At 45.2% G+C, this 19,850-nt stretch overlaps 1 protein-coding gene across 1 annotated transcript; it reads right to left on the bottom strand.

Moving 5' to 3' along the window:
- Positions 1 to 2,385: 2,385 nt before the first annotated feature.
- On the bottom strand, positions 2,386 to 3,348 carry GPR32 (G protein-coupled receptor 32). Its single transcript, XM_019978311.2, is given in 3 exon segments — positions 2,386 to 2,421; positions 2,424 to 2,511; positions 2,513 to 3,348. Coding segments are annotated over 3 exon segments (960 nt in total).
- Positions 3,349 to 19,850: the final 16,502 nt, after the last annotated feature.

Here is a 19,850-nt window from a genome sequence, read left to right as displayed (position 1 = left end):
CAGGCTCAGTAGTTGTGGCGCACGAGATTAGTTGCTCTGCGGCACGTGGGATCTTCCAGGACCAAGGATCGAACCCGCGTCACCTACGTTGGCAGGCGAATCCTTAACCACTGGACCACCACGGAAGCCACTCATTTTCTTTTCTTTTTTTTTTTTTTTTTTACTATGTGCCCACATTATCTTAAAGTTTTATTTTTTTGATAAACTGATTTCCCAACTTATTTTTAAGGTGCTTCTATCCTTCCTGATGCTCAGACATTGTATGGTTTCATCCTCTCCCCATCTGTGAAATAGGAAAGGATTTGTTCTCATTTCACCGAGTTGAGAGAACTGAGGCTCCGGGTGGGGAGTTCACAGGGCTAGTCAAAGCAGGACCAGAGCTCGTGCTTCTGATTACAAACAAGTAGGATTATCGCTTTTGATTTGGGTGAAAAAAAAAGTTTGCCTCTACCTAGAAGCAAGGGAATGGTCCCCTGTGACCGACCACTAGGATTTCTTTTCCCAGAAAGGAGTATTTATTATATGTATCAATAGGCTGCTATTGGATTCCAGTAACAGAAAACCTGACTCCAAAGGGCTTTGACAGTAAGGAGATTTATTATGTCGCTCACACAAGTTCAGAGGTTGGCAGCATAATAGTTAAGGAATAGATTCAGCAGCTGTAACAGACACACAAAACAACCACCACTTCAATGAGCTAGAAATGGAAATCTCTCTCTTCACGGCATGGATGTTAAGTATTCCAGGGCCAGTATGGGGACATGTCATTTTCCATACAGTTCACCAGCACGGATTCCATGGCAGATTGCAAAAATGGCCCTGGTTCTGCATGTTCTTCTGTATCTATGCTCCTTTACAATGTCACTTTGCAGATTTTCCCATTGTGAGGTGGAATCTTTTTTCCTACCCCTTGAAGCCAGTCACGTTGAGCAAAGTGTCAAGTGTAGATCTTAGGCTTCCCCTCTGACTCTTGCAACCCTTCCCAGCCACCATGTGAAAAAAAACCCAGTCAGCCTGCAGGACGATGAGAAATATTAACACATGGCTTGAACAAGTCCACCATCCTAGCTGAAGGCCAGCCACTCCTCCCAGAAACCCTCACTTAGCTGACCCATTTGTTGTTGTTCACTCAGTCGTGGTCCAACTCTTTGCAACCCCATGGACTGCAGCACACCAGATTTCCCTGTCCTTCACTATCTCCCAGAGTTTGCTCAAACTCATCTCCATTGAGTTGGTGATGCCATCCAACCATCTCATCCTCTGTCATCCCCTTCTCCTCCTGCCTTCAATCTTTCCCAGCATTAGGGTCTTCTAATGAGTCGACTCTTCACATCAGGTGGCCAAGGTATTGGAGCTTCAGTTTCAGCATCAGTCCTTCCAATGAATATTCAGGTTTGATTTCCTTTAGGATTAACTGGTTTGATTGCCTTGCAGTCCAAGGGACTCTCAAGAGGCTTCTCTAGCACCACAGTTTGAAAGCACTAATTCTGTGACACTCAGCCTTTTTTATGATCCAACTCTCACATCCACGCTGCTGCTGCTGCTGCTAAGTCACTTCAGTCATGTCCGACTCTGTGAGACCCCATGGACGGCAGCCCACCAGGCTCCCCCATCCCTGGGATTCTCCAGGCAAGAATACTGGAGTGGGTTGCCATTTCCTTCTCCAATGCATTAAAGTGAAAAGTGAAAGTGAAGTCGCTCAGTTGTGTCCGACTCTTAGTGACCCCATGGGCTGCACCAGGCTCCTCCATCCATGGGATTTTCCAGGCAAGAGTACTGGAGTGGGGTGCCATTGCCTTCTCACATCCATAGCTGACCACAAATGTCTGAGGAAGCCCAGCCAAAACAGAAAACTGCTCAGCTGAGCCCTGCCCAAGGTGATGACCCAAAGAAATCACAAAAGGTTATTATTTCAAGCCTCTAGATTTGGAGATGTTTTTTACACTGCAAAGCTAATGATACACTTTCATTCTAGACAATGGAAAGGGTGAAATGGAGGAATGGAGGGCAGGCACCTTCCATTAAGGGCACTTTAAGGAAGTTACATTGATTACTTTCACTCACATACTATTGGCAGGAAGTAGTCACAGGGCCATCTCTAGTTGCAAGGGACACTGGGGAATGAAGCCTTTTTTTCCTTGACTAACCTTGTGATTAGCCTGAAACAAGTAGGAGTCTCACTATAAAGGAAGGTGAAATAGATTTTGGTGCGGGGGCAGGGGGGGGAGGAGAACTAGATGTTTCTAATGGAGAGATTTAGATAAGAGATTGCCAGGAAGACTTCCTGAAAGAAGCAGCAGGATTTGGCAGAGTCTCAGAAGTCAGCCTGGGGAAGGAGCTGCAAACTAAGCAGGAGGGCTTCCAGCTTGTATCTGAAGGTTCCCATCATCCCCTGGGAGCTTCACCTTGGGGACAGGCTGATTGAAAAACCCCTCCTCGCTAAATGCCCGGGCCAAGACAGAAGGTAAAGACTGGAAAAACTTCTCTTGGAAATCTCTGCCAATGAAGACACAGGAAAGGGTTGAGGCAGCTGTTGAAACAACCCAGGGAGAAGGTAGCCCAGAGGACGGGCCGCAACTTATCTCTGGCTTGCCACAGTCGGGCCACCAGCACCGTGTTAAACGGGAACCAGAAGGCGAAAAAGGCGCTCACCAGCATGAGCAGCAGCCTCTTTCGCCGGCGGGCATGGGCACAGCCTTCCTGCCGAAGCCGGGTGCGGATGAGGTAGGCACAGGTACCGATGATCGCCAAGGGCACCAAGAAGCCCAGCAGGATGTGGATGAGGGTCACCGCGACTCTCTCCTCCTCAGCCCTGGAGTCATTCCTAGCCCTTGTGGTAAACTTGAAGCTGCAGTATTCACATCCCTTCTGTTTTTCAACGTCTTGGAAAATCAAGTTTGGAGAGCAAGTGACAAGAGCCAGGAGCCACACACACCCAGCCAGCCAGACTGCTCGCTGCATGGTGCGGTGGTTTCGGGACCAGAACGGGTAAACAACGGAGATGCAACGGTCCAGGGAGATGAGGACCAGGAACCAGATGCTGGTGAAGAAGCTGATGGCCAAGAAGGTGATGTAGAGCTTGCAGGCTGCAGCTGTGAGGGGCCACTGGCCACTGACCAAGCTATATATGGTGATCGGCAAGGGCAGTAAGGCCATGAAGTCTGCGAAGGCCAGGTGGGAGAACCAGATGGTGGTAACAGCGCGAGGCATTCGGAAAACCATCATCCAGAGCACCAGCCCGTTGGCCACCACACCGACCGCAAAGGACACAGACAGCACAGCGATGGTCAGCTGGTGGAGGCCCTGGATCCTCTCAGGCTGGCACTCGGTCTCGGAGGTAGGAGTCATCCTTCTAGAGGACGAAGGACCACACGTCAGGGCTACAAGTTACATTTCACTGTTTTTCAGAGCCCCAGAGCCCCCTCCGAGACCCCTCCATTCATTTCTCTGATTCAATACATTTTTTAAACAACATTTTTTTTAATTTATTTAGGCTGTGCCAGGTCTTAACTGTGGCATGTGGGATCTAGTTCCATGACCAGGGATCAAACCTGGTCTCCCTACATTAAGAGTACAGAGTCTTATCCACTGGACTACCTGGGAAGTCCACCAATTCAATATATATTTTATTGACTGCCTGTCATGTCACTCTGATACTGCTAGATAATTGGAACTGAATCACATAACAAAGCAGCCCGTCATAGAACTTACATCCTAAAGAGGGTGTCAGAATGGAAACATGATGCATAGACTAAAGAAATCCGGAATGTACTATTTTAGAAGACTGCAAGCCCTGTGGAAAAAAGGAATACAAAAGAAAAAAAGGAGTGGCCTCTGACTTTCGTTTATGTCAGAGTAGCTTCGTCAGACAGTCTGACATTAAAAAATTATAACATTCTGGCCAAAAACATTAAAATGTCAGTCCATTGTTTGAAGACATTGGAGACTGATCAAAATCAAATATAAACTGGAGGAGAGTCTAGCCCTTGATAGGGAGAACTGGATGAGGTCTCCAGTGTGAGTTTACATCTTCTGGGTGTGAACCTTTTGTAATTGCTGCATCCTCGCTGGCTTCAGGTGTGAGAGGAGAGAGCTGTAAGCCGGCAGACCAGTCAGAAAGTGAAAATAGAGGTAACTGTGGAGAGAAGGGAGGCCCAGGGCAGGTAAAGTCCAAAATCTGCATATGACTCCATCCAAATCCTTGCTTGACTAAATTATTTAAGCTTGAGGGAGACCCCAGGATGCCTGGTGAGAAAGCAAGAGCTGGAATTTGCAAGAACTAAGCAGAGATTTCAGTCGTTTGGCTACCACAGAGGTTAGCATTTGGAGTTTTGAGCAAAGCTTTGAAGGAGGCGAGGAAGAAAGCCGTGTGAATATCCAGAGGAAGAGTGTTGCAGGTAGCATTAACAGCAGTGCGGAGACCCTAAAGTAAGACCACACCTTCTCAGTCCAAGGAGCCGTGGGAAGGCCAGTGAGTGATGGGGAGAGGGGTTGGAAGTGATGTGAGACAGCAGGTGTGATCAGTTCACGTAGCATCCTGTGGGCCACAGGGAGGACTCCCCCAGCTTTTACTGAGAATGAGGCCGGAGCCGCAGGAAGACTCTTGGCCAGTGGAGGGACCGGTTCTCACTTAGATTTTAACAATTGCTGCAGCTTCTGAGTTGAGACTAGACTGAAGGGGGCTAGGATGGAAGCAAGAGGCCAGTGAGGAGGTGTCTGCAAAAATTGGGGTGAGCGATGGTGGTGACTGTGATCATGGTAATAAACATCACAGGAGGGGTGTGTGTGTGTGTGTGTGTGTGTGTGTGTGTGTGTGTGTGTTCGCGTGCACGCGTGCTCAATTGAGTTCAACTCTTTGCTACCCCATGGATTGTGGCCCACCAGACTCTTCTGTCCATGGAATTTTCCAGGCAAGAATACTGGAGTGGGCCTCCATTGGCTACTCCAGGGGATCTTCCCAACCCAGGGATCGAACCCATGTCTCTTGCGTCTCCTGCAATGCAGGAGATTCTTTACCACTGCGCCACCTGGGAAGCTCCATCAGAAGAGGCAGTGAGAAGCATATCTTGGATGTGTCTTAAAGGCAAAGCTGACCAGATTTGCCAATGGGCTGGGTGTGCAGAGTGAGAGGAAGAACAGAGTCAGGGGTGACCGCAAGATGGCTGAACAGCTGGAATCTGGAGCTCCAGTAACTGATGGGGAAGACACTGTTGAGGTCGGGGTGGGGTGGGGGTAGTGCGAGTTTAGGATAAGACTAGGAGTTGAGTGTTGGATGCACTGAGTTTGCCTGTTAGACACCCAAATAGGCAGTTAGATATTGGCAGTGAGATTACAGGAGAGAGTTTCCAGCTAGGGATATGTGGGCATTATTAAAATTTGTGTTCTTTTTTTTTTTTTTTTAATGCTTTTTTAAATTTATTTTTAACTAAAGGATAATTACAATGTTGTGTTGGTTTCTGCCACACATCACCATGGATCAGTCAAATTGAATGTTCTTGTTCTTGAGGCCTTGAGCCTGACTGTGACCATCAAGGGTTAGTGTAGAGAGAGAACAGACATCTGGTGTTGGAGAAAGCATGTGAGCTTAGACGTGGGACAGTCATAGTTGAAATTCTAGTTGAGAGGCTGGCTGTGTGATCTTGGGCAAAGAGCTTTCCTTCTCTGAGCCTCAGTTTTGCCCACTTGAGAAAGGGGTATAGAGTCCTTGAACACCTTTCTCCTATCCCCTAACTCCAATTCACCACAAAGCCTGGTTGATTTTGCCTCCAGAAAGCCCCTGTGTCCGTACACTTCTTCCTGTCTCCCCAGCCCCTCCGTCCAATGGAGGGGCGTGGAGCCCCAGTGTCTCCCACTTACTACCAATCTTTCTGCTCCTATATTTTGGTCCCCTGCAAGCCATTTGTCACACTGCAGCCAGAATGATCCTTCAAAAGCCCAACTCAGGAACCTCCCCTTTGGTCCAGTGGTTAAGACTCGGGGTGCTTCCACTTCAGGGGATGTGCATTCAGTCCCTGGTCAGAAAACTAAGATCCCGCACGCCACGCGGTGCAGCCAGAAAAAAAAAAAAAGCCCAGCTCAAAAGCTGTGCTTTGGGGCTTCCCTGGTGGCTCAGTGGTGAAGAATCTGCCTGCCAATGCAAGAGACACAAGTTTGATCCCTAGTCCTGGAAGATCCCACCCACCCTCAGGGCAACTAAGCCCATTCGCCACAAGTATTGAGCCTGTGCTCTAGAGCCCGCAAGCTGCAACTACGGAAGCCCTCACACCCTACGGCCCATGCTCTGTAACAAGAGAAGCCCACGCACTGCAGCTGGAGAGTAGCACCCGCTCCCCGCAACCAGAGAAAGCCCTGCTCTCTAGCGCCCAGTGGTGTCTGACTCTGCAACTCCATGGATTGCAGCCCGCCAGTTTCCTCTGTCCATGGGGATTCTCCAGGCAAGAATGCTGGAGTGGGTTGCTATGCCCTCCTCCAGGGGATCTTCCTGACCCAGGGATCGAACCCGTGTCTCCTGCATCTCCTGCATTGCAGACAGATTCTTTACCTGCTGAGCCGAATGACTGGCAGCAATTAGACCTGAGTTTGTGGGACTCTCTGATTCATGTCTGTCTCCCCCACAAGATTCTGAGCTCCATAAAGGCGCGGCTAGTATGTGACTCATTCACAAGCCCCTAGCACATAGTAAGCACTCAATAAACAATTGAAAACCGATTGTCTAAGGAGGACAGTCACTCCTTGTCCCCCAAAGGATGGAGTCATTCATTAAAAAGTCTAAGAATACTCATTGAGCCCACAGTGTGTGTCACACGCTCTAAGCACCAGGGGAGCAGCAGTGATGAAAACAGATGTCTCTTTCTTGGTGGAGCCGACATGAAAGGCATGAGAAAGCTCTTCACCTGGAGGAGGTGTTTCAGAGCTTTTCATCTCTTTTGCCGCCACCACCTCCTCCAACCTCCTTGCTTCACTTCCCCTGTCCTCGCTGTCACACCTCCACCCTCTGAGCTCCCTGAGGCTCTTCCCTCCAAATACCAGTTCCTCGTGAGCGTGACTGTTTCCCGTGTCCGAGGGCAGGGGTGTCAGGCTGAGGAAACTCTGTCTCCTCCGTCCGTCCTGGGAAGTCTCCAGCCTTGAGCCCGTGTTGGAGTCAGGGGGCATATGGCCAGAAGATGGTCAGTGAGTTTGGAGCAGATAAGACCCAGGAAACAGTCTTGAGCAAGAATCGTGGTGGCCCCAGAGATCAACATCAGAGCCCACGAAGCATCAGTAGATGTGGGTCCTGATAGACTTTGGAGGCTGGGAGCTTGATGGGGCTAAGAGGAGAGGGGCTCCAGACGGATCATTTTGTACCACTCCAGCCCCCCTTGTATGTCCTTTCTAACACCCCAGCGCCCTACCCCACCTCAGGAAGAAAACTCAGCCTGCTTATCCCTACTTTGGAGAGCTCCAGTTGACCTTCTCTTAGGAAATAATAGTGGATGCAATGGTGGGTAAGGTTTCTCCTTGTTGTTCAGTTGCTCAGTCGTGTCTGACTCTTTGCGACCCCATGGACTGCAGCACGCCAGGCTTCCCTGTCCTTCACTGTCTCCTGGAGTTTGCTCAAATTCATGTCCATTGAATCAGTGATGCTGTCTAATTCTCTCATCCTCTGCCACCCCCTTCTCCTTTTGCCTCCATCTTTCCCAACATGAGAGTCTTTTCCAATGAGTGGCCAAAGTACTGGAGCTTCAGCTTCAGCATCAGTCCTTCTAATGAATATTCAGGGTTGATTTCCTTTAGGGTTGACTGGTCTGATCTCTTTATTGTCCAAGGGACCCTCAAGAGTCTTCTCCAACACCACAGTTTGAAAGCATCAGTTCTTTGGTGCTCAGCCTTTTTTAAGGCCCAAATCTCACATCTGTCCATGACTACTGGAAAAGCCATAGCTTTGACCATACAGACTTTTGTTGGCAGTGACGTCTTTGCTTTTTCATACACTGTCTAGGTTTGTCTTAACTTTCCTTCCAAGGAGAAAATGGCTTTTTATTTCATGGCTGCAGTCACTGTCCACAGTTGGCTTTGTATAAGCCAACATAAAAAATACATGTCCTCCCTACTAATTTTTCTGATGCATGGGGTTGGTGGTCCATAGAATCCAAAGCTCTAAGAGGAGTTCCCCCAGATTCCTAGGGTCAGTAGGGATTTGTAGCAAAGCCCAACACATCAGAACTTCCCACAGAATCATGAGCAGGAGACATGGTTGTTGTTTTAAGCCTCTAAGTTTTGGGGTGGTTTGTTTGGCGGCAAAACTAACTGATACACGTGGGAAACAGCCACTTTCATTCAAACTTCATTGACTATGTGTTAGGCACCTGCCATGAACCAGGCGCTGGGTTAGATGTTGGGGAGAACAGGGTAGACACACAAATTCTGCCTCCAGGAAATTCTGAGTACTGAGAGAGAGAGACATGAAATAATACACTGACAACAAATGTATTATTTACAGATGGGGTTAAGAGTTCTGAAGAAACACTCGTTGAGGGTTGCAACAAAGGAGATGGTATCAGGGCTGGAGGTTTGATGAGGAAGTGACACTCAGGGTGAGATCTGAAGGCTGATAAGTTTTCAATAGCCATAGAGGAAGGGAGCAGTGTCCCAGAGAGTGGAAACGGCACGTGCAAAGGCCCTGGGGACAGCAGAGACTTTTCTCTTTTTTATCTTGCTGAGGTTTCTTTTATCAGCAATTTGGGACAGCTGGAATTTCCAAAACCAAGCACCAAAATTGCCTTAGTTGAAAGTGAGAGAAAATAGCAGACCTATAAAGCTGAAAACACAAATATGGGAAAGAAACATACAAAAGGGATTCCCAACAAATAGAACAGGAAGCGTGAAATGTTTTCATCGACCCAGAAGAAAGTCAAGGAAGTCAAGAAGTCAGCCTTGGGAAGGTCCAATAGTTTAAAAAATCAATTGCCTTTCAGCAGAGAGAAATGTTGAATGGGGATAAGCCCAGCCAACAACAAAACACACGAAACCTTGTCAGTCTGTCAAAAAAATAAACTCCATTGAGGTTTACTTTACATATAATAAAATTTCCCATTCTTAGCATACATTCGTTTTTTCCCCCTAAATACATGCATCCACGTGAAAGAGAAACTGTTAGTCATTCCATTGTGTCCCACTCTTTGCAACCTGATGAACTGTAGCCCGCCAGGCTCCTCTGTCCATGGGATTCTCCAGGCAAGAATACTGGTGTGGGTTGCCATGCCCTTCTCCAGGGAATCTTCCTGACCCAGGGACTGAACCCATGTTTCCCACATAACAGGCAGATTCTTACCATCTGAGCCACCAGAGAAGTAACCAGCACTATAATTAAGAGCTAGAACATTTTTGTTCCCCAAAGTTCCCCCAGGCCCCAAATGGCCACTAATCTGTTTTCTAATATTATAGATTATATCAGAAAACTTTTTCCAAGTTCCATATAAATATATAATCCTTTTAGCGTTTCCAGATTTAACAGGTGAAAATACAGGATGCCTAGTTACATTTTAATTTCAGGTAAGTAAAAATAATTTATTTAAAGATTTCATGGGACATGCTTTTTAACAAGTTGTTTATCTGAAATTCAACTTTAGCTGGACATTTTGTATTTTATCTGGCAATGCTTTTATCTTTATGGCTGGTTTCTTTCACTCAGTACAATGTTTTGAGATTTATCCATGCTGTGTATCAGGAAATGCTTCCTTTTTCATTGCTGAGTAGTATGCCACTACGTGGAGAAGGCGATGGCACCCCACTCCAGTACTCTCGCCTGGAAAATCCCACGGACGGAGGAGCCTGGTAGACTGCAGTCCATGGGGTCACGAAGAGTCAGACACAACTGAGCGACTTCACTTTCACTTTCCACTTTCATGCATTGGAGAAGGAAATGGCAACCCACTCCAGTGTTCTTGCCTGGAGAATCCCAGGGATGGGGGAGCCTGGTGGGCTGCCGTCTCTGGGGTCGCACAGAGTCGGACACTACTGAAGCGACTTAGCAGCAGCAGCCGCATGCCACTGTATGGACATAGCACAGTGTGTTTAGGCATTCTCTTGTTAGTGGATGTTTGAGTTGTTTTCAGTTTGAGGCTTTCAGTGGGCTGAACATTTGTGTCCTCGCAATATCCTTAAGGGCTTCCCAAGTGGTGCTAGTGGTAAAGAACCTGCCTGCCAATGTAGGAGAGATAAGAGATGTGGGTTGGATCCCTGGGTTGGGAAGATCCCCTGGAGGAGGGCATGGCAGCCCACTTCAGTATTCTTGCCTGGAGAATCCCAGGAACAGAGGAGCATGGAGGGCTATGGACCGTAGTGTCGCACAGAGTCAGACATAACTCAAGTGACTTAGTATGCAATATTCTTATCTTGAAATCCTAACCCCCAATGTGATGGTATTAGGAGATGATAAGGTCATGAAGGTAGCATGTTCATGAATGGGATCAGTGCCCTTATAATAGAGGCCACAGGGAGCAACCCCCACCCCCACCCCCGGTCCCCTTCACCAAAGGAAGACACAGCAAGGAGATGGCAGAGTGTGAACCAGGAGGAAGCGCTCACCAGCCACTGAATCTGCTGGCATCTTGTTCTTAGACTCCCCAGACTCTGAAATTGTGAGAAATAAATTTCTATTGTTTATAAGCCCCCAACTATGGTATTGTGGTACAGCAGTCCAAGCAGATTAAGCTCTGAATTCGGCTCTGAATATCCAAGCTCAATATTTAATATCTCCCCCCCCCCCCCGCCCTCCAGACGATGCTGACGCCCTTGAACTTATGGTGACCACAGACACAGGTCATGGAGGACCTGGGTAATTGCAAAGACAGTGCCTAGAAAGTACATGTGTGACTGTGCTCCTAACAAGCTCGTCACTCCCTCTGGCAGGCAGGGCCCTCCCTCAGTCCTATATCTGCTTTCCCCTCTCTTTGTGCTTCCTGGGGCTGTCGTGACCGTGAAATTAATTATTGCCTGCAGAGCGCTAGAACAGTGTCTGGCACACAGAAAGTGCTCAAAACTTGTCAGCTGTCAGGATAAACATGAGTATGTCTTCTGCAGAGCATTTCATCAGCTGCATTTCAGCAGTTCTAATATATACCATTTTTTTAAGGCTATACCATTTTACCAACTGGCCAGTTAGCTCAGTTGGTTAGAGCGAGGTACTAAATCCAGGTTCGATCCTTTTTGAGCAGTCCAGGTGGTGCTAGCAGTAAAGAACCTGCCTGCCAATGCAGGAGGTGTAAGACATGTGGGTTCGATCCCTGGGTCAGGAAGACCCCCTGGAATAGGAAATGGCAACCCACTCCAGTATTCTTGCCTGGAGAATCCTATGGAGAGAAGAGCCTTGTGGGCTACAGTCCATGGGGTTGCAAAGAACTGGACATGACTGAGCAAATGTTTCAGTTACTATTACAGTCAGCTGGGCTCCATGAAGAATGAAAAGACATAGCCTGTAAAATAACAAGCACAATGTTTCTTACCACCACCTGCTTCTGCTGCTAAGTCGCTTCAGTTGTGTCCGCCTCTGTGCGACCCCAGAGACGGCAGCCCACGAGGCTCCCCTGTCCCTGGGATTCTCCAGGCAAGAACACTGGAGGGGGTTGCCATTTCCTACTCCACCTACACCTACACCACCAGGGAAGCCCAAACTCAGAATGTTACTTTATATTTATTGAAAGATCTCTTCTAGATGAATTTCACGCTTGCACAAAAAGGAAACTATAAGAGAAATTAAGTGTTTGTAGAATTTCTTCCTGATTGAGTGCTTCTTTTGTTGTTTGAAAATTTTCAGACACATTAAAAGTAGTCAAAATAGTGTAATGACCCTCGCATGTGCTGATCACTCAGCCTCAGCGATCTCGTTTCATCTGTATTCCTGTCCATTCTTCTCCAACCGGATAATTTGGAAGCAAATTCCAGATACACCATTTTATTACAAAAATTCCAACTTACATCTCTCAAAGGAAGAGCACCTTTAAAAATATGTAATAGCACCATCACACTTAAAAAGTAACGAAAAACTTCCTCAATATATACAAAATAAGTTCTGTCAGTGTTCACATTTCCAACTGTCTCCTAAATATTATAACATTTTTTTGAGGGGACTCAATTCTTCCGATGCAAAGAGCTGACTTATTGAAAAAGACCCTAATGCTGAAAAGGATTGAGGGCAAGAGGAGAAGGGAATGACAGAGGATGAGATGGCTGGATGGCATCATCAACTTAATGGACATGAGTTAGAGTAAACTCCGGGAGATAGTGAAGGACAGGAAAGCCTGGTGTGCTGCAGTCCATGGGGTCACAAAGAGTTGGACACAACTGAGCGGCTGAACAACAACCCTTATGGATCACCAGAATCAGTAATGTCCATATATTATAAACAACACCATCCTCTGTCTAGATTTGGTGAGGCAGTGTTTCTTTAAAAATGACCTGGGAAAACTAAAAAAACCCGTTGCTACCGGGCTCTTGAGGCAGCTTTGCAATTACGTACGCTGGCCCATTACTGATTTCTATTTCCAGGGCATTTCCAAACACGACTTGTTCATGACTGATCCCCCCACGCACACCCAGCTGGGTCCCGGGGGCTCAGAGTTGCCCTGCAGGACTTTCTTCCAAGCTTCAGACAGCCCTTCTGCAGGATTCGTGCCTTGCCAGGAGCAATCCTGTGGTGCCGGTCGTTGGAAGATGCCTCCCGGTTTCAGACGGGTCAAGATGTGAGGCAGTGTAATTCTTAGAATAGATCAAATACGATACCTTTCTGATGTTCTGCTTTATCAAAGTCAGTTCCTTTTCCCAAAGGGGAGCACTGCGGGCAGCTGGTAAGATGCTAATTGTTCTCACCAGGTTGCTCTCTGACTGGATTCAGGGACTGCTTCCTGCAGTGGTGAAATCCTGTATAATATATTCAAGTGGGTAGCTTTGTTCTACATAATTGATTTCCAGAAGTATTTCCCCCACTGCTATAGATGCTTCAACCTTTAAAAAAAAAAAAAAATCAGAGTGTCCCATGCAGTGATGGTGACATTCTCACGCAGTTCCATCCAGCACAAATTCAAGTTTTTCTCCCTGTCCCCGCCCCTACACCACCATCACAGCCACACCGTGGTTTGTTTTTCTTGGCCGGCTCGTGGATATTAGTTCCTCAACCAGGGATCGAGCCCTCAGCAGTCCTAACCACCGGCTTTCAGGGAACACCCCAGGGAACACCCGAACAAACATTTTTTTTTCCTCACCACGTGTTTTGCTCTTACAGATAGTGCTGCAAACAATCTCTTTGGGGATAAAGCTTTTTCTCCATATTTAGGGTTATTTCTTTGGTTTCCCAGAAAGTGAAAGAGGCTCATTCGTGTCCGACTCTTTAGTGGGTGGCCTTTCCCTTCTCCAGGGGATCTTCCCAACCCAGGGATAGAATCCAGGTCTCCCACATTGCAGGCGGATTCTTTATCAGCTGAGCCACAACGGAAGACCAACAATACTAGAGTGGGTAGCCTATCCCTTCTCCAGGGTATCTTCCCAACCCAGGAATTGAACCAGGGTCTCCTGCCTTGCAGGCAGATTCTTTACCAACTGAGCTATTAGGGAAGCCAGATTGCCCACAAAGATGAAAAGACCTAACCTTTGTTTTCCACAAGGATGGATGTACAACAGAGCAGGCCTCTCCTACCAGCTCTGGGTCTTCTAGTTTAAAAAATTTTCCCTGAGGGCTTGCTTCCCTGTTGGCTCAGTGGTTAAGAATCCACCTGCCAATGTAGGAGAAGTGGGCTTGATCCCTGGTCAATGAGGATCCCTCTAACTGCAACTAGAGAGAAGCCCTCGCAGCAACTAAGACCCAGCACAGGAAAAAATAAGTAAATAAAATTATTTAAAAAAAAACCCTTTTTCCCTGGGTATTATTGGAATTTTTTAAGTTATTTATTTGCTTTAAATTAATTATTTGTTTGTTTTTGGTTGTGCTGGGTCTTTGTTTCGGCAAGCTGGCTTTCTCTAGTTGTGGTGAGCGGGCTTCTCTTTGCAGTGGCTTGCTTCTCTTGGTGCGGAGCACAGGCTCTAGGGCTTAAGGTTAAGCAGTTGCAGTACACGTGATCAGTTGCTTCATGGCACGTGGGATCCTCCTGGACCAGGGATCGAACCCGTGTCCCCTGCATTGGCAGGTGGATTCTTAACCACTGGACCACCAGGGAAGTCCCCGGAATTTTTTGATTTCTTGTGTGATACACTGTCTTCCTGTAAGGCTGGTTTACTCCCTAAATTCTCTCTTTGGGGAACTGTCTCTTTACGTATTTTGCCCACTTGCATCCTGGAATCTAACTGTTGTGTTCCCTTTTTCTGTCACTTTATAAGATTATTAACGTTATTTCTGTCACATGTTATTTCTGTACAATTTTTTTTCAAGTCTGTTTCTTCTCTTTGAATTTTAACATGAGCTGTTTTTTATACACAGAGCTTTTAAATTTAAGGTTGTCAAATCTGTATCCCTAATATGAGGAGGGGAAAAGGAAAAAATCTACTGTAAGTATTTTTATCACAAAAGCATTATTTGCATACAGCACAATCCACGCTTTTAAATTCAGTTCTAGGGTTTTGACAAATGCATACGCTGTGTAACCACCAGCCCAGCCAAGACGCAGAATGGTTCCATCACCCCCAAAACCCCTTGCACCCTTTTTATACTTTAAGTATTTTAAAACCCAAGAAAGCGAAATGAATTGACCTGATGAATAGGCAAGTCTTATCTTCTAAACACATTATGTTTTTAGATATTGAACCAAGGACTCCCTTGGTGGCCAGTGGTTAAGAATCTGCCTACCAATGCAGAGGGACACGGGTTCGATCCCTGGTCTGGGAGGATTCCACACAGCATGGGACAACTAAACCCGTGCGCCCTAGGGCCCGTGCCTGTGCAGTGGAAGCAGCCCCTGCTTGCTGCAACTGGAGAAAGCTCAAGCAGCAGCAAAGGCCCAGCACAGCCAAAGATAAATGAGTAAAAGTTTAAAATACTGAACCCAAATCTAGAAGATCTTTAGTAGACGTCATAACAGTCATGGGTGCTATAGACACCATTACACAGGCCAGGAGGAGAAGAGAATGGAAAAGAGTTGGACACAACTCAGCGATTCAACCACCATCACCACCAATTATGTAATTATAGAAGATAGTACAAATGCATAGTTTTTCTCCTGTATTCTCTCAACTCACTTAAAAACAACTATATAAAGTGATACATATCTAATGTATTGTTGGCTTATCACATATAGAAATGTAGTATGAAGTAAAATGAAGTGAAAGTTGCTCAGTCGTGTCTGACTCTTTGTGACCCCATGGACTAATCCATGGAATTCTCCAGAACAGAATACTGGAGTGGGTAGCCTTTCCCTTCTCCAGCGGATCTTCCCAACCCAGGGATCAAACCCAGGTGTCCTGCATTGCAGGCGAATTCTTTACCAGCAGAGCCACATGGGAAACCCATGCTGCTGCTGCTAAGTCGCTTCAGTCGTGTCTGACTCTGTGCGACCCCTGGGATTCTCCAGGCAAGAACACTGGAGTGAGTTGCCATTTCCTTCTTCAGTGCATAAATGTGAAAAGTGAAAGTGATGTCGCTCAGTCGTGTCCGACTCTATCTGCCTATAAAAACCAAAGGAGGCAAGTGGGGAAAAAGCGATATTGGACTGAGGAAATGATCACAGACTGTAAAATATTAATAACAATGTACTGTTGGGTTTGTAGCATTAATATGTAGAAGGGTAATTTCACAGAAAGAGAAAATGAGGAAATAGAGCTATATAGGAGTGACAATTCTATATCTCACTGAAATTAACCTAGTGTAAATCTGAACCTGCCGCTGATCAATTTAAATGTATATGGTAAGCCCCAGGCAACAAGTAAAAAAGAAGAATAAGAATACATAAAAAATTCTTACAATTCAATAACAAAAAGACAAATGGCCTAATTAAAAAAAAAATTTTTTTTACTCTAGTATAGCTGATTTATAATGTTGTGCTAATTTCTGCTGAACAGCAAAGTGACTCAGTTATACACATATATGCATTCCTTTTTAACATATTCTTTTCCATTATGATTTATCCCAGAAGATTGAATGTAGTTCCCTATGTTATACAGTAGGACTTCATTGTTTATCTGTAACAGCCCACTTTTTTTTAATGGGAAAAGGACCTGAAAGACATCTCCAAAAGTAGATAACTTAGGTCCAAAAGTACATGAAAATATTAACATCATTGGCGTTGGTGTTTAGTTGCTAAGTCGTGTCCCACTCTTTTGTGACTCCATGGACTGTAGCCCGCCAGTTTCCTCTGCCCATGGGATTTCCCAGGCAAGAATACTGGAGTGGGTTGCCAATTTCTCCCCCAGGGGATCTTCTCCAGGGATTGAACCCGTGTCTCCTGTGTTGCAGGGGGATTCTTTACCACTGAGCCATCAGGTAACATCACTAGTCATTAGATAAATGCAAATCAAAACCACAATGGGGAAACCACTTCATACCATTAGGACGGCTAGAAGAAAAGGTCAGTTAGTAACAAGTGTCAGCAAGGTTATGGAAAAACTGAAACACTCATACACTGATGGTTGGAATGTAAACTGTAAAGTGGTGTAGCCACTGTAGAAAGCAGTTTGGCAGTTCCTCAGACAGTTAAATATAGAGGGACCATATGATCCAGAAATTCCCCTCCTAGGTACAAATCCTGAGAACCTGAGTGGCCCCGGTGGTGAAGAATCCGCCTGCCAATCCAGGAGAGAGAGTTTCAATCCCTGGGTTGGGAAGATCTCCTGGAGGAGGGAATGGCAACCCACTCCAGTATTCTTGCCTGGGAAAACCCATAGACAGAGGAGCCTGGTGGGCTATGGTCCAGGGGGGTCCCACAACAGTTGAACACGACTTCGCAACTCAGAACAACAGGCATAGATCCAAGACACATGAACACAAATGTTCACAGATCTTATAGACTTGTTATAGCAGTGTTATTCATAACAGCCCAAGAAAGGGAAGCAATCTAAAGGTCCATCAAATGAATAAACAAAATGTGATATGTCCATACAATCAAATGTCATTCAGCATAAAAAGGAATGAGGTACCCATACACACCTCTACCTGGATGAACCTAAAACATTTCGCTAAGTAAAAGAAGCCAGTCACAAACGACCACATATTTATATGATTCCACTCATATATATGGAAATATCCCCAAATGCAAATCTACAGAGATAGAAAATAGGTTAGTGGTTTCTTAGGGCTGGAAGAAGACAGGGAGATAGGGAGGTGACTGCTGAATGGTATAGGGCTTCTTTTTGGGATGGTGAAAAATCTTCTGGTTCACTGTGGTGATGGTTGTACATATCTCAGTATACTAAGAACCATCGAATTGTACACTTTAATTGTGTGAATTGTATGATATGTGAATCTCAATTTTGTTGTTCAGTCGCTAAGTCACGTCCCACTCTTTGCCACCCCATGGACTGTGGCACCCCAGGCTTCCCTATCCTTCACTACCTCCTGCAGCTTGCTCAGGTTCATGTCCACTGAGCCAATGATGCTACTTAACCATCTCATCCTCTACCGCCCCCTTCTCCTTTTGCTTTCAATCTTTCCCAGCATCAGGATCTTTAGCTGTTAAAATAATCCGAGTAGAAATTTGCTTGCAATTGTATTGAACCTATAAATTATTTGTGAGGTATTGACATCAGTATAATATTTAATCTCCTCAACCAAGAGCATGGCATGTCTTTGCTTTTATTCAATTCACGTTGGGGCCCTTTATTGGAGTTTAAGTGGTCTCCAGAGAATCTTACGTCTTCCTATTTATTAGTTCCTATGTGGCTTCTAGATTTCATTTAGACGGTGAATGGTATCTTTACACTGTATGTTTGTTTATTGTTGGTGTAAAGCAAAAGAATTGGTTTTTGTAGGTTAACCTTGTAACTGGAGATTTTGCGATATCTCTAATTATTTGTTCTCACAGTTTGTTCATTCCATTGGTCTTATTGGGTATATAATTATATCATGTTCAAATAATGAATATTCCCTTTTAGTCTTTACACCTCTACTTTCTTTTTTTCTATTTGAATATAAATTTATATACTTCATTACGTATTGGTTTATTCAAGTTCTTTATTTTGTGTAATTTTTAGCATGTTATATTTTTCCTTTACTGACAGTCATAATCACTATTTCGCACCTTTTTGTATCTCGGCCCTGGCCCGTGGACTATTCACTATTCACAGACTATTCACAGACTATTCACTCTGACAGTCTGTGTTCTATCTGCAGCCTGCCTCCTATTTTTAAGTCTGTTTATGACTTTATTTTCGGCCGAGCCGGGTCTTTGTTGCTGCTGCGGGCTGTGCCTGGCTGTGGCGCGTGGTGGCTGCTCCTGCTGCGGTCTGCAGGCTCCTCGTTGTGGAGGCTTCTCCTTGTGCGGAGTGCAGGCTCTGGGGACGTAGGTTTCACTAGTTGCAGGACCCGGGCTCCCTGCATCAGCAGGTGGATTCTTAACCACTGGACCGCCAGAGAAGTCTTAGCCTATTTTTTTATTCCTATTTGGCTTTGCCAAAAGTCAATTTATCTTAGTACCTTTTTCCAAAATTAAACTAGTTTTTGGTTTTGTTCATCTTCTTTTCTTCCCCCATTCATTTCATTGATATTTGCCCATATTTTTTTGTTGCATTTTCAAATGGTTTTTTAAAAATTAATTAATTTATTTTAATTGGAGACTAATTACTTTACAATTTGTAGTGGTTTTTGCCATACATTGACATGAATCAGCCATAGGTGTACATGTGTTCCCCATCCTGACCCTCCCTCCCACGTCCCCCTCCATCCCATCCCTCAGGGTTGTCCCAGTGCACCAGCCCTGAGTGCCCTGTCTCATGCATCGAACCTGGACTAGCGATCTATTTCACGTATGGTGATATACATGTTTCAATGCTATTCTCTCAAATCATCCCACCTTCGCCTTCTCCCACAGAGTCCAAAAGTCTGTTCTTTATATCTGTGTCTGTTTTGCTGTCTCACATATAGGGTCATTGTTACCATCTTTCTAAATTCCATATATATGCATTAACATATTGTATTGGTGTTTTTCTTCATGACTTACTTTACTCTGTATAATAGGCTAATTTTTGCCCATATTTTAAAAATCACTTCTTTTTTGCTTGTTTCTGTGGTTTTGATTCATGGCTTATTTATTTTCCCACTATTTGAATTAGATGTTTAACCCATTGCAGAAAAATATATCTATTGAATAAAGTTTTTTTCTTTTTTTTCTTGAATAAAGTTTTTATCAAATGCTTTTTATCCACCTGTAGAAATATGTTTTCCTTATTTATGCTGTTTTTGACATTTTTGTATTTACACCGTGTCACCTGGGGACAGGGAAGGATTTTTTAAATGAACCCCCAAAAGTACCAAACAAAAGCACTTGGAAATTTGACTGCACTAAGTTTAAGAACTTCTAATCAACAGACAACACCATCAAGAAACAAAAAGTACAAGTCACAGATCTGCAATGCAAAGTGAAAGTTGCTCTGTCAAGATGTTAGCCTTGGGAAGATCCAATAGTTTAAAAAAGCAATTGCCTTTCAGCAAAGAGAAATGTTGAATGGGGATAAGCCCAGCCAACAAAACACATGAAACTTTGTTGGTCTGTCAAAAAAAATCAATTCCATTGAGGCTTAATTTACATATAATAAAATTTCCCATTCATTTTTTTTTTCTAAATATATGCATCCATGGGAAAATGAAACTGTTGTTCCGTCGTGTCCCACTCTTTGCAACCCCATGGACTATAGCCCGCCAGGCTCCTCTGTCCACGGAATTCTGGACTGGGTAGTCG

Source organism: Bos indicus, chromosome 18 (genome assembly GCF_029378745.1).
Source record: "Bos indicus isolate NIAB-ARS_2022 breed Sahiwal x Tharparkar chromosome 18, NIAB-ARS_B.indTharparkar_mat_pri_1.0, whole genome shotgun sequence".
NCBI classification, from domain to species: Eukaryota; Metazoa; Chordata; class Mammalia; order Artiodactyla; family Bovidae; genus Bos; species Bos indicus.
This window is presented reverse-complemented; position numbering and strand designations above follow the sequence as displayed.